At 37.3% G+C, this 14,374-nt stretch overlaps 1 protein-coding gene across 3 annotated transcripts in view; it reads left to right on the top strand.

Moving 5' to 3' along the window:
* Positions 1-14,264, top strand: part of LOC123499534 (phospholipase DDHD2-like) — a 14,995-nt gene extending 731 nt beyond the window's left edge. Inside the window, exons 3-16 of one of the 3 annotated variants that reach the window (XM_045247630.1) lie at positions 1,588-1,763; positions 2,371-2,497; positions 2,671-2,855; positions 4,291-4,443; positions 4,707-4,854; positions 5,989-6,098; positions 6,823-6,957; positions 7,717-7,905; positions 8,523-8,648; positions 9,244-9,397; positions 9,686-9,880; positions 10,278-10,417; positions 10,858-11,039; positions 11,293-14,264. In XM_045247630.1, the coding sequence (XP_045103565.1) occupies positions 1,588-1,763; positions 2,371-2,497; positions 2,671-2,855; positions 4,291-4,443; positions 4,707-4,854; positions 5,989-6,098; positions 6,823-6,957; positions 7,717-7,905; positions 8,523-8,648; positions 9,244-9,397; positions 9,686-9,880; positions 10,278-10,417; positions 10,858-11,039; positions 11,293-12,070 (2,798 nt within the window). In that variant the 3' untranslated portion in view covers positions 12,071-14,264. Of the gene's footprint in view, positions 1-1,584; positions 1,764-2,370; positions 2,498-2,670; positions 2,856-4,290; positions 4,444-4,706; positions 4,855-5,988; positions 6,099-6,822; positions 6,958-7,716; positions 7,906-8,522; positions 8,649-9,243; positions 9,398-9,685; positions 9,881-10,277; positions 10,418-10,857; positions 11,040-11,292 lie in introns of all 3 variants that reach the window. The other 2 variants (XM_045247629.1, XM_045247631.1) reach the window with 2 other exon arrangements.
* Positions 14,265-14,374: the final 110 nt, after the last annotated feature.

Raw genomic sequence — 14,374 nt, 5'->3', positions numbered from 1 at the left:
CTAACCCCATTTTACCCTGCGGGAAATTAATAATAACTTCTGAACAGAATTGCAAAGATTTACCTCAATTTTAGTGCTGGATCCTTCCACAGCAGTCAGTCAGAGGGCACTGAGTGTGTTCATGGGTTTCATATTAATATTGCATAGGCGCTGTAGCAATCTGTCAGTCATTAAGTTATGTTTAGGGTAGGGTTCTGTTGTTCACTATATTCAGGTAATTTCATTGAGTTCTAGGGAAATTTCCTTAGATTTTTATTCCAAATATATATATACTTTTTTTATTTATTTATTTATTTATTTTATCCCTAGACTTTTTCAAGTGGTCAAATTTTGCTCGTTTTTGGTTTCCCCACCTTAAAACTCTGCTTTCCCAGGAGGTCCCCAAGCTTGTTTGATATAGGGAAAAGGAAATATTAAATAGGGTACGTATATTGGTTGAAACTGCAAATTTACCCTATTTCCATATATTGAATATCTAGTAAACAGTTGTTACTTGAGTTTCTTGCTGTTTTGCAATAACTCATGTGAGAAGGCTCTATCTCAGGTTGCAGATTAGATCGCATTTATGAGTACCAACTGAAATGTTTATTTATCGCTGCACTAGGAATTAAGTCAAATGTTTTGAAGAGTAGTTGCTAAATTTGAATATTCAAAACAGAGCTCATAGGAGGTTGTTGCAGTTCTTAGAGAAATTCAAATGGGGTAGTTTTAGGTTGAGTGCAGAACTAATGGAATTGGTAGTCTCCATCCATGTGAAATGCAGTAGAAATACATACCTTGCATAATGATCCCAATGAAGTACTGTTAGAATAACTTAGGGAAAAATTATCTAACATGATGACAGAGGAAATGGTACAGAGATACATACATATGCACTGGATTTCCTGTTGACTTTTTTTACATTGCTCAGACATACCACCAGCACCTTCAAGAGGCAAAAGTCCCTGACTGACAGAAGTGCAGCATGCAACACTGAGACATGCCACATTGTAACCACTACTGTAATATGTACAGTAATATTCAGAACACCATTCACCAAGGCATGATTGCAGCAGTTTCTAATTAGGGATTGCCAGGCACCTAAATACTTCTTGTCCATTATCTATTTAGACACTAGGAGGAGATTCCTTTTAGAAGGTGATGGTTAGGAAAAGACAGTGTCTTATCTTATTATCATGGCTTAAACAAGAACGTCATAGATGAAAGACAGGCACGTTATAAAATAGTGCAATCTATATAAAATCAAGTTGGGGTCAGCGTATAATTGATGTATGAACACTAAGTAATTTATTCTATAGATATTACTTGTGGAAATTTTTATAACCTAGCTACATATTATTTTCCTGAACAGTTTTTGGTATGTAGGTAAAAAGCCTATCACAAGCACTAATCTGCCTTGATTTTTTTCTTCTCAAGTGAAAATGTCATATTTTTATCAGAATGCTGTACCAATGCTTTGTTTTATATTTGTTGTTTTATTAGAATTTTTCTCAACCAGATTGAGTGTGAGATCATTAGAATGCTAGAGTAAAAGGGTGAAGTTATTTGTGAGCCTCCTCTCATGCTATAAACCCTCCCTGGTAGAAGGTGTGTTGTTGAGTGACCCCCTGCCCAGCTACACACCCCTCAGTGGCAGCACCTGCAGCTCCCTCACAGCTCCTGCACAGACAGCGCCCTTCACCACACCTCCCGCCTCCCCACAGAATGCTAACTTCCTACCAGCTCAGAGCACCACAGTGCTTCCTCCCTCTTTTGAAAATATGGTGAGATATTTCATAAGTTCAGTGAGTGTTCTGGTTGCAAGTTGTTTATTCTGCCTTAGTTTGATGGTTGTCTGAAGTCTAAAATTATTGCTGTGCATTTTAGGTGGTGTGTGTGTTCTATTTTATGAGCTTGTTTTCTACTTTCCTTTTTGTACATCTTAACCCCCTAAGAATTAGTATACAGGTTCAGCTTATACACTGGAACATTATCTTATGATTTACTGAAATTTTTTTATCTCTTGTGTTTTTTCAATATATACAAAAAGGTACCTATGTACTTTTATTGTTTTGTTTCTTATATCTAGGTATCCTGGTATGCACAGCTTTATGTGTTTCATTAGCTATTGGCTTTTTGACAATTTACAATAATGTCTTTAGTAGTTGGACAATTGTTTTCCTTCCAGTAATAGAATCGTAATTCAGAGATGAATGTTGATATCTACAGTTCTACTTGAAAGTGGACATAGTACTGTCTGGCTTCTTGCCAAATGAAAAATACATCTGTGTAAAAATCCAGTCAATACCAAAACCATGAGATTTCCAAAGAGGAAATAATCACCCTGTTAATTAGTTATGGACCAATTTTTTAATCACATTTTGTATGTAGGCAGCAAGTGGTGTGGGTGAGAGTTACCACCCAGTGCTGCATCACTGGTTCTACTGTGCAGAACCTCAGGGATGGAAGCCCTTCACCTTCTCAGATTCCTTCAATCTTGAGGAAGCTTTTATGCAAGGTTAGAGAAAATCCTTCTTATCAGAGTTAATGGAAGAAACATTTACTTATGAATATAGCTTTTCAGCCTTGCAGGCATACACATGCTCCTTGAGTCAAGACACAATTTATTGTTGAGATGTGTATTATTAAGAGATAGATCATTGAGATTATAAAGTCAAGTGAAACCCTCAGGGAGTGCAGAACCCGTGGCAACAGAAGGTGGGCGCCATGATGTGTACATCCAGGACCGTGTGCGGAAGCCAGTTTACTGGGAGGAGAGTGAATCTAAGGCAGTGCGGCGATGCAGCTGGTTCAAGAAGAGTGCTCTGGACCAGCACCCACAGCCCTACACAGAGGAGCAGTCAGCACTCCTGGAGGTATGGGATAAGCTTTAAATGAGCTTGAATTGATTCTGGTTATGTACAGTCAACTCTCAATTAACATAATTTCAATTTCATGCTACTTAATATTCAGGGAGATACGATTAAATAATGCGATTTATTCAATTTAATATGAGTTAATTCAACTCAATGACATCACGCGCACCCACGCTGCATCTGGTGGAACCTGCACTGGGCCAGGATCCAAGAAGCTTAATAACAAGCTAAGCAACTTCTGGCTTTGAAATGGTATCCACTAACACATCATTGCCATAGTAACAAGGTTGCTAGTAGGTTGCCAGTAAAACCACCTTCCAAGGAGGTGTTACTGCCTCATATATACATTTGTTTACAAAACAACAATTCTATTAGCTTTTTACAAACCATACCACTAAGAAATGTTTGTTTTGTGATACACAAAGTGAAATCTTGTATGGAACACAGATGATGAGGCATTATTTTGTCTGCCATCAATTGGCAGTTGCCACTTCTTCTTCTTCTTCTTCTTGTGACCTCCTTTAGCTCATATGTTGCTATGTTGCTTTCATCACAATATTTGTGTTTCTGCTCCACTATTGCCTGCTATAATGGATATCATATCTTTGTATTCATATACGATCATGCCATGAGGATCACCTTGACTCTGTGGCACTGAGTGATAGTTCAGAGACACGCTCTATTCTTTCTTACAGTCCTCACTCCTCATTCAATTTGGAGGTCGTTTCTCTGTGTTTTCATCTGGTATCCTATTCTAAGGCATCCAAGTGCCCTTCAAACTTCTTGCAGGAAAGTAATCCCAAGAAATCAAGATTGTAACCAATGAAAAGAAGTTGGAAGTGTTAGATCTCTTTGCTAAGGGAGAAAAGACATTCGGTGATTGTCCATGCAATAGGACTGAGTGAGAGCACATTACATAGCATCTGAGCTAATAAAAGGAGAACGTGTGTTTTTATTGTTTCCATGACCTAGTGACATATTAATAATTTTTTAAGGTTTGAGTAACGAAACCCCCAAAATAGGCAGACTATCCTAGTGGCCAGTAACATAATCTCCCCAATTACCATTGTTTCCAATGGGAAAATTATGTTTGAATAATGTGACGTCTCCAGGAAAGTAACCCTCATATTAATTGAGAGTTGACTGCATTCCAAGTTTGTGCTACAATCAATTCCTTCATTAGGAAGCACTATCCTAGTTGTAATAGACTAGGAAGACTAGATGTAAGAGCAAGGGCAAGGAGACAGTATATAGAAGAATAGGAATACCGATTTTCACCTTGGTTAGGCAGCAACTAAGAAAAATTACCTACAATGGATTATACTGTAGCATAGGGTGATTCTTTAATCCCACATTATGTACACATGCAATTAGTTACATGACATACAGATATAAGACTCATTATGGTATAAATACACTTTGCTTGATTGTGCAGGAGGAGTATCGTGCCTGTGTTACCAGTGGACAGTGGCACAGACAAGTGAACCTTCCTGATGGAGACAAGGTCATGATTCACTCCCCTCGAGCAATCATCCATTATGTTGGTGCTGGGCTGGAAGGGGAATATCCCACTGCTGTGTCTGTTAATGTAAGTCGTTACCATCTCTTTTTGTCCGTATTTTGAACCCTTTTCTCTTACTATTATATATCCATAAGTTTACCATTTGTGTGTTTTTAACTATGTTGTATCTAAAGTTTAAGATCTAGAGTGTTTTAGAACACTTAGATTATTCATTAATTACATCAATTAATATAACATGCAATAGTTAGAGTATTTGAAGTATGGTGGTAGTAGTTTACAATTGCATCAGTTGTAGTATATTCTCTGATACTCTCCACCATGACCACCAGGGCTCACAAGCACCACTCACTGTACGCAGAGGAACAGAAGACTTTGAGATAGAGGATGGGGAATGTGAACAGGTGGACCACTTGTTGTTTTTGGTGCATGGTATTGGCTCTGTGTGTGATCTGCGGTTCAGGGCAGTGGAGCAGTGCGGTGAGTTGTGGCAAGGAGTTCCATATGGATGTCCATGCCTTTGTTTTTTGTCTTACACAGCTTATTTTATCCATAACTTCATATCTCACACATGCATTATCAACTCCAAAAAATTATTCTTTTAGATTGACTATTATAACAGTCAATGATTAAGATAAAAGTTAATAAAATGCAAAATGGATTAAGAGCTGTAAGTATGATCAAAGGAAAAGCATGTGTGTAAGATCTATGATAACAAACATCATAAAATCAAGACATTGTAGGATGTACGTATTGGATTCTTTCAAACAGTAGTATCATATTTCTTTTATATGAGATTAGGGGAGACTCCAATACTGTTTTTTGTTTCTCAGAAGCTTCATAAAGTGGTAACTTGTATAAATTCCCTGTTTCTGCAATGAACATATATCTATACATAGATATATGTTTTTTCACACAGTTTGCTTATAATGCACCCCTTTCATGGCATCTCATCTTTACTGTTCCATATTGAAGCTTTACTTACTGTGTTTATTTGTGTGCTGTCCTCACTCTTGACAGTGTATTTATCAAACTACTGAAGTGTTTCCACATTTAAGTAGTAGCATTTGTACTGATTGATGCAGTTGTGTTGCTGCTTTGATGCTTGGTATTTAATTTCTTTACCCTTAAGATCTTTCAGAAAGTTAGATATATCACCTGTAGATATATATTTAGGTTCAAAAATTTAATAATCTGCACTTAACCTTCACTGTGTTTTGTGATTCTATTCAGTCTTAAAGGCCTTTGACCTGGTGATAGTTTCCCTGCAAAGTTTAGCATGATATTCTTAACTAAAGAAGGAACCTGATACTGACAGAAACTGCTTGCCATTCTATCATAGAGTGTGGTTTATTACTTAACTGTTAACCATGGCTGTTCCCATACCTGCTTGTCTGAATGTACTAAAGTTATCCTTCTTTTGTGTGTCAGATTGTTATCAGTATAAGCCCTTTTCCCTCCTGATACTCAGTCACCCTGTCACAAAATAAATCTTACTCCTTTAAATGATATTGAGATGAATACAGTTTGAAAGTGATAGTGATAGGTATGCTAATGGTCTTCAAAGTATGATAAGGGCTGTTTCATATTAATTAAAGTAACTTTTCTCTGCAGTTGATGATTTCCGAAAACTGGGCCAGAATTTACTTTCAACACATTTTAAGCAATCAAAAGAGATGGGAGAGATAGGAAGAGTAGAAATTCTTCCCATTTCTTGGCACAAGGTAAGCATGTGAAATGGATCCAGAATGTTTTAAGAGCCAGCATTGTCAAATCTTTATAATTATTGTACCTTACTTTTGTTTGCTAACTACAGTAAGGCCTTGTTATACGGTACATATGCGTTCCTGAAAACCTTACCGCAAATTGAAATTACCGTATGCTGAACCCATTATAAGATGTAATAATAGGGGATGTGTTCCAGCATGTCGAAAGTCATCCCTACAGATGTGAAAATACATGAAAATAATCATTAAAAAAAAATGTAAAGTACTGCTCAAAAGAAATAAACAGAAAATGTTTTCATTTACCTTTCATTCGCCACGTATTCTATGAGATGATGTCCCTCCTGAGGCTAAGGGACAGTAGGGATTTCAGCCCTTACTCATAATATCCACAAAAAACACACCGTAAGGATTTCATTTGTGTTCAGAGGGAAATGCGGGAAGAGACTGACTGTTGTGGTGGCCGCGCGGCGTGGTGCCGCTACGGTACGGTGTAAACAAAACATGAGCAGATATCGTATCTGTGAATTTTTCTTACCATAAATAGAATTGAGGGTAGTAATTACCAAACACCGTAACTGAGAATTTACCAGATAACAAAGTACCGTATAAGGAAGACTTATTGTATTACAGTCTTGTGAAAACTTTTAAGAATTGCAGTAAAGCATCTTATATCTGACTCATTAAAGGACTTGTATGGTGTTTCTTTGTGTTTTTCTTACAGGCACTTCACGGTGATGCCACAGGAATTGATGAAAAATTGAAACCCATCACATTGCGTTCAATACCCAAACTTCGAGAATTCACAAATGACACAATACTGGACGTTTTGCTCTTCAACAGTCCAATTTACTGTCAGGTGAGAGATGAGTGTGAAATGAGTCAATCTTTTTCTACCTCAACCCTCAGTATTTTGTATTGAAGCTGTGTATGCAAGTTGATATTACAGTACAATGGAACCCTGCATGCTTTGGGGTCTGAGGGGTCTCCAAGCGCACGGGTTCAAATCCTGTCCACGGTCCGAGTGTAGGTTGGGCTTCCTTACTCGGGGCAATGGCTTCCTAGTGGATGGGCTTTGAGATAGGAGCTACCCCAAAAAGTATCCCCTTTAGCCCAAAAATTCCTGTGAAAAGCCCACACGGTATAAATAAAAAAAAAAAAAAAAAAAAACAGCAACAGACATATGGATCTTACTAAACTTTTTGATTTGTTTATACTAATCTGCACTAATTGTACTATTAGAGAGAGAGAGAGAGAGAGAGAGAGAGAGAGATACTAATAGCAAGTGTAATACTATAGATAAAAATGGTATTAAAAAGAAATAAGTATAATATAAAAAAAGATAACTACAGTTTAGAAGGGAATTAGTCATATGATAGAAGAAGAAAAACTACAGTAGTGTATAGAAGAAAGAAAAGCATGCAGACTGTGCAGTAATTATGTTCTAATAGGAAACAGACTCAGTGTGGACCATATCAGCATAGAGATCAATATCTTATATTGTTTTGTATATAGTGATCATGAAGAGTTTCATGTATTGTTCTCTGACTTTCTAATGTTATTCTATTAGTAAAAGGAACAATGCATAATGTTAGGAATGCTTGGCCCACCCTTGCAGCACATCATGGACACAGTGGCATCTGAGATCAACAGGCTCTATGCTCTGTATTGCAAACGTAACCCAGGCTTCAGTGGTCCTGTGTCCCTGGGAGGCCACTCTCTGGGATCTGTTATTCTCTTTGATCTTCTAAGTCACCAGAAAGCTGACTCAGAGGAAAGTTCAACTGATGGTGTATCTTCTACAACGGTAGGTACAGTTCTGCGGATTTTTCTTAATGTAGCTCACTTAATTTCATACTTTAGTCTGAGGCATTTGAGATTAATGCTGTGTTACATAATGTTGCTGTATATAACAATCCATCCATTGTCTATTTTTTAAGGATTACAGGAAAAATAGTACTTTGATAGGACACCTAAAATGTCCTTTCATTGACTGACTTGCCTGTATTAATAAGGTAATAAAGCAGATAGTTTCTTTCTTTAAGATCATCACATATATTTTTGGTAACCATGCTTATAGTGATAATAATTTCTTTATATATTTTTTTACTATACACTTTTAAAATATTATATATTTCACACATAAAGTGCTTTAGATGTAAAAAAAAAAAATACAACAGAAACCAAATCAAATATCCTGCCTTTCCAAGAATTATCTGTTACAATGTGTCATCAGTTATCATGACCAAACATTTATTCACCATATTGTTCAAAGTTGTGTCCTCCAAGTGTCATCACAACATAAGACTGTTACTTTTCAGTGCTTTTACTTTTCTCAAGCTCAATATGCACCAGTATCATGATTTATGTCAGGACAGTTTCTCTAGCGCTGCAATGTATAAGAAACTTACTTGATATTTACAGTCTTTACCTACCTTGCCTGCTAAGCAGAAGGAGGGTTCAGATGATGATTCTGATGAGAGTCCTGGAGATAGTCCTGGTGATAGTGCTGGTGATAGTCCTGGTGATGAAAAATCTGTGGAAAGTGAGGTTAGTATGTTGTGAAAACAGGAAGAAAAGCTTATAATAAGGAAGACTAATTGGAGCAACAAGAGCTTTGGGAAATTAACTATATATGGTATGCAGAGGAATTAAAAACTTGAAGGGAACTAACACGGCTGCTTGATTGAAGTTCTAACCAGCCCAAGCATGGAGGTCTCAGAAGACTGGTAGAGAAATCCATAGTCACTGTTCCAGCTACCAGCAATATAACCCTTATGTTGCCTTTAGGTCTAGCAAGGAAATAGATGTACATATATAGAAATCTATATTTCTCTTTACCTGTTAGTTTCTCTCTCTCTCTCTCTCTCTCTCTCTCTCTCTCTCTCTCTCTCTCTCTCTCTCTCTCTCTCTCTCTCTCTCTCTCTCTCTCTCTCTCTCTCTCTCTCTCTCTCTCTCTCTCTCTCTCTCTCTCTCTCTCTCTCTCTCTCTCTCTCTCTCTCTCTCTCTCTCTCTCTCTCTCTCTCTCTCTCTCTCTCTCTCTCTCTCTCTCTCTCTCTCTCATATGAACATAATTCTGTCAGAAACACAACAGTATAAGGATGATATGAATTGGTGGTCAATGTCTTTTGCTGTGATATTGCAGGATGACCACTCACACTGTGATAAGAACCGAGCCAACTCCATGACTTCACCTGTGGACTACCTCATGGGTGCATCGGGCACTGGCCAGCCATCTGTGGCGTACCCCAAGTTGTCATTCAAGCCAGAAGCCTTTTTTCTTATGGGCTCACCAATTGGTAGACATCTTGTACTTTTATTAATTTTTTGTTAGTCCAGTATTTTTATGACAAGATATCTCTACAGTAATTTATTGATATCACTCATAATTCATTGCAGTGTCTATGATGTGCTTTGTTTACTAAATATTTTTTTTCATTGTTTTGTTATTTTCATTCTCACGCTATAACACCTAATCAATATTATTTTCTTTGTGTATGCATTAGTGAATAATTTCCTTACACATCTAAAGTGAGTAACTGAAAACACAACACAGATTCTTCTAATGCTTGCTTGCTTCCCAACAGCCATGTTTGTAACGGTGCGAGGCATTGACACCATCGGCCCAGACTTTGTGCTGCCCACCTGCAAAAGAGTGTTCAATATTTTTCATCCCTATGACCCTGTTGCATACCGCTTGGAGACGCTCATTGACCCTTCGTTAACCAATGTGAGGCCTGTGCTCATTCCACATCACAAAGGAAGGAAAAGGATGCATCTTGGTAAGTGCCAACCTTTTCCAAAAAATTTTTTCTTTTTGTCTTATTTGTAGTTTTCTCATATTTGATGGTAATATGACAGAGCTCTTATTTTTAGTAAAGGTGGGTTGAATCTTCATGATAGCAATGAATATCATCATTTACTTTTATGTTATTGTACTTGTTAGTTTTTGACCATACATTACATCATATTCACCTTTAATGGTTAGTTTTATATGTAAATATATAAAAAGAATTGATACAAGAGAACATTCATATTGTCTTACTTGTGGGAACAATCATCTGCAGTCATGTATGTTGATCTATGGATATTTTTATTTCCTTCATAGAGGTATTAATAGCATACAGAATCGAGGATCTTCATTAACAAAATTCTCAAATTATCATTCTTATATTGCAGAATTAAAAGAAACAATTGAGAGAGTTGGATCTGAATTCAAACAGAAGATTGTTGACTCCATTCAGGGAACATGGAATCGCATCTATCAGATGTACAGTGGTACCTCAACTCAGGCCAGCATTGGCGAGCAGGTGGATGAGGTAGGACATCAAAAGGAAAGTTCATTACTTTCAATAATCGTGGCTATAGATTATGAAAGCTAGTGATGAGTGAGGGATATTTACTGGCTCCTTAAGGAATCAGTTTATTACATGAGTCAAACAAGTATCTTTGGAAAATATATTCTTGCAAATCAAACCATGGAATTTTTCTCTTCATTTCCATCATACTTGACATTTTTTATGCTGTGATAGTATGTGCATGACATCTCTCTCCTGTGCATCATTAGATGAAGTTTCTAGATAAATAACTTGTGTGCATAGGTACCTACTACATTTATAACTGTCGTTACTATAGCTGGGTGCAGTAACGGAAGAAATACATCGATAATGGATAAGATCAAAAGTTCAGGAGATCTACCTGATGGTTATCTTTTATTTTGCCTTGCTTTGTCATATATTCACTTTCCTCCCCATACTAGGCTCTGGCTTCACAGCTATACTTGGGAGAAGAAGAGGGCCCACCCAGTACAGGCAGTGGGGAGCTGGCCATCACAGTGGGCCGTCTTAATGGTGGACGGAGGCTGGACTACGTGCTGCAGGAGAAGCCTTATGAGAGCTTTAATGAATACATTTTTGCTCTCCAGGCACACGTTACCTACTGGTGAGTAAAGGTGTGTCGGCAGCCAAAAAAAAAAAGGCTAGAAATCAAGTCTCTCTCTCTCTCTCTCTCTCTCTCTCTCTCTCTCTCTCTCTCTCTCTCTCTCTCTCTCTCTCTCTCTCTCTCTCTCTCTCTCTCTCTCTCTCTCTCTCTCTCTCTCTCAAATATAAGATTTTAAATAAGTGTGGTTTTATCTCATTTCATGTAGAGTTTTTGACATCGATGCAATGATGATATTTGATTATTCTTGTTTCAGGGAATCTGAGGACACACTGTTGCTAATCCTGAAGGAACTGTATGGTCCTCAAGGAATCCTAACTGATGCCCAGAAAAACCAGCCATTGTCTAGCCCTCACATTGTGCCAGATGGTAGTTCACCTCTGGGCTCACCATCAGTCAACTCTCCCATCATGCATCCACCAGTGCTCACCACAATGAGTCCTGTCTCTGCACCAAGCAAGCCTGTGCCAATGTTTTCTGCTCCTGAGACTGTTCCATTGATTTCACCTCAGAAAAGTGAAGTTGATTCTTCCTTTCCTTTGCCTCCACTATCTTCATCTAAATTCCAGTCACCTCTTTCTTCACCCATGTCATCTGTCCCTCCATCTCTTTCACCTGCTCCTCCTCCCAACTTGCCTGCTCCTCCTCCCAACTTGCCTGCTCCTCTTTTCCAGTCACCAATTTCTTCATCTATAATAAATGGTCCTCCATTAATTCCCCCAGTGGCTCCCAGTTCAGGTATTTCCCCATCACAGATGCCTTCTCTTCCATCCCAACCACCATTGCTTTCATCACAAACACCTCTTCTTCCACTGCAGCCCTCCTCTTCTCCCATACTTCCACCAGCAACGACCAGTGTCCCTCCACCATCCAGAGCACAGCCCCGAGTTATTGGGGGACGACCAGTGATGGAGTTATCAGACCAGCCAATAGGGATGGACCCAACAGTGCGGCCAGCCATCACTAATACAGTTGGGCCTCCACCCAAATTACCTGGAATGAATTTCCGAAGACCTTCGCCATTCAAGAGATAAACATGGGAAGGGTTTCAAGTGAGGAGAGACATAATATAGTACATAAATTAGAACGGGTGAGACAGCTGTTTATTTTATTTACAGTAGAATCAATGCTTTATATAATTATTATATACATTTTATGAATGTGATTTTGTACATAGGGTATGTGTAGTATTTAATGTGACATGCAATTGAGGTACATGCTGTAGTAAAGGCACATGAAGATTTTTCTTAAACAAGATCAAGTTTTAAGGTTAATGAACATTCTGTCAAGAATATTTTTAGAAGTGCTTATTCATTTCTCTTATGTAATTTTTATGCTACATATAAGAAAGAATACTTGCACAAAACAATAGATAAGACACTGTAAAACTTAATAAACTAAGGTGAAGTTTAAGCTGGAAAGTGATTCAACATTGTGCCGTATCTACAGTCTATGCCTCTGCTTATGAATTGAAATAATCCTGTGGATTGGGCTCCATCATGATGGTTTCAAGGAATTGTACATGACTTTGTTAGCTAAAGGCTTTTAGTTGTCTTAGTTGCAAAAAATATTTTTATATTAAATTGTTTATTGAAAACTTTTAGTGGGTGTAGTTAATGGGTTTCAGATGTATTTAGTGGGACATACTATTAGTACATAAATGGGGAGCACTTTTCCTTAATAAGTGTTCTTCTATGTATAGTAGAGTGTGTCTCAGTGTGATAGGTGCATCAGAAGAGCAGGAGGGTGAACACAGCAATATTCTCTTGGATCAGCTGTGTCCTCTTCATATTGAGGATTATCAAAGTAATTTGTTTCTTCTCAATTTTCAGATTTGTTTACTTCACTCTTATTTATGTTTGTTTGTTTATGGCTTTCGGGAAATAGATGTGGAAAACTTCACAACCCGCTCACTTCCATAGTAGTACAGTGTGTCCACTAAAAGAAATAGTGGCTAGTTTAGGTAAATTATTTTTCATTATTCTTTCTTAAAATATAATTACATAAAACGTTTATGCATGCTTCATACATTACAACCAGTATTTGACATTTATTAGGGTGTTGTGTCAATCTTACACAAAAAGGCAGCAATTTAGTTAAGTTAACTAAAAAGATAAGTTATTAGCGTTTCTTATTCTTTCATCAATTCAAAAATGATCAAATATAAGGTATATATAGCTACATTTTTGTTGAAATGTCTTTCAACAAAGCATACATGCCTGGCAAGGAACCATCAGTGACAGTGGTGCTGATGAGAGAAGAAAAGGGTGCTTTATTATTGTTAATGCAGTGCTGGTACTGGATCTGTCTAAAAAAACTGCAATTCTTTGAAACAGTATTTCTTTCAACAAGTGTTGGTGTGAATTTCTCTCATTGGCTTCAGTCTCCACTTTATAATTATGTGCAAGATTAACTTACTCCTCCATGGCTTTTTTTGTGACTATGTGATTCTACTTCATGGCAGTTCAATATTGGGTGCTATATAAGCAACGACCATTTATGGGCAGGATAAATAAGGTGGAAGAAATCTTGGCTGTTACTGTAGAGTGGAGATAAGAGATAGCTCCTCTACAGAAATTAATTGCTGTGTACTGAACTGCTTGCCTGTCTGCATAGTCTATCGTGAATTTGTTGCATGCTGTCAAATTAACGGCATGCCACAAGTGCACAGTGAATCAAAGCTGAATGAGTAGGCAAAATATACATCAGCTTATGAGTATAATCTCTGTAAATTTTTGTCAAGTAGATGTCTTATGTTCACAGCAAACTTATTGTTCTTACCTGGGAAGTTCCTTAAATGTTCAGCTCCTGCCAATTGTGTTCTTGTAACAATTATTATTGAGATTTTTTTTTTTTTTCATTATCAAAAGAAAGAGAAAGTTAAGCAGTGTTGGAACATTATATTTATATCCATGAAAAAAAAAAACTGGATTGTAATGGCCACTTTTCTTTTTTATATATATATTTTATTTATTCATATCTTTATCACTTGGTGACAGATAGTTATTCCACATCCTGTAATGGGAGCAAAGTATGTCCTCCTCACTTCTTGGTATCTGAGGATGATTATGTACATACACTATTTTGCACAAGTCTCTGATGGGGAACATGAAGAGAAAGTTGTATTGTCACATTTCATTCACATAGTTACAACGAATTCTTGAAAAGTTACTTAATTGCCACCAGAACAGTTGCAATTACTGTGCACATAAATTTCTTACTAGATGTTTTTTTTTTTCAATAACCATTTACCTCACTTATCAACTCTGTAATCCCTTAGAAACATTGGACGTAAGCATATCTTGATATTCATACATTTGAAAAACAGAAGAAACAAA

This window comes from Portunus trituberculatus, chromosome 50, assembly GCF_017591435.1.
Source record: "Portunus trituberculatus isolate SZX2019 chromosome 50, ASM1759143v1, whole genome shotgun sequence".
In the NCBI taxonomy this organism is placed as follows: Eukaryota; Metazoa; Arthropoda; class Malacostraca; order Decapoda; family Portunidae; genus Portunus; species Portunus trituberculatus.
This window is presented reverse-complemented; position numbering and strand designations above follow the sequence as displayed.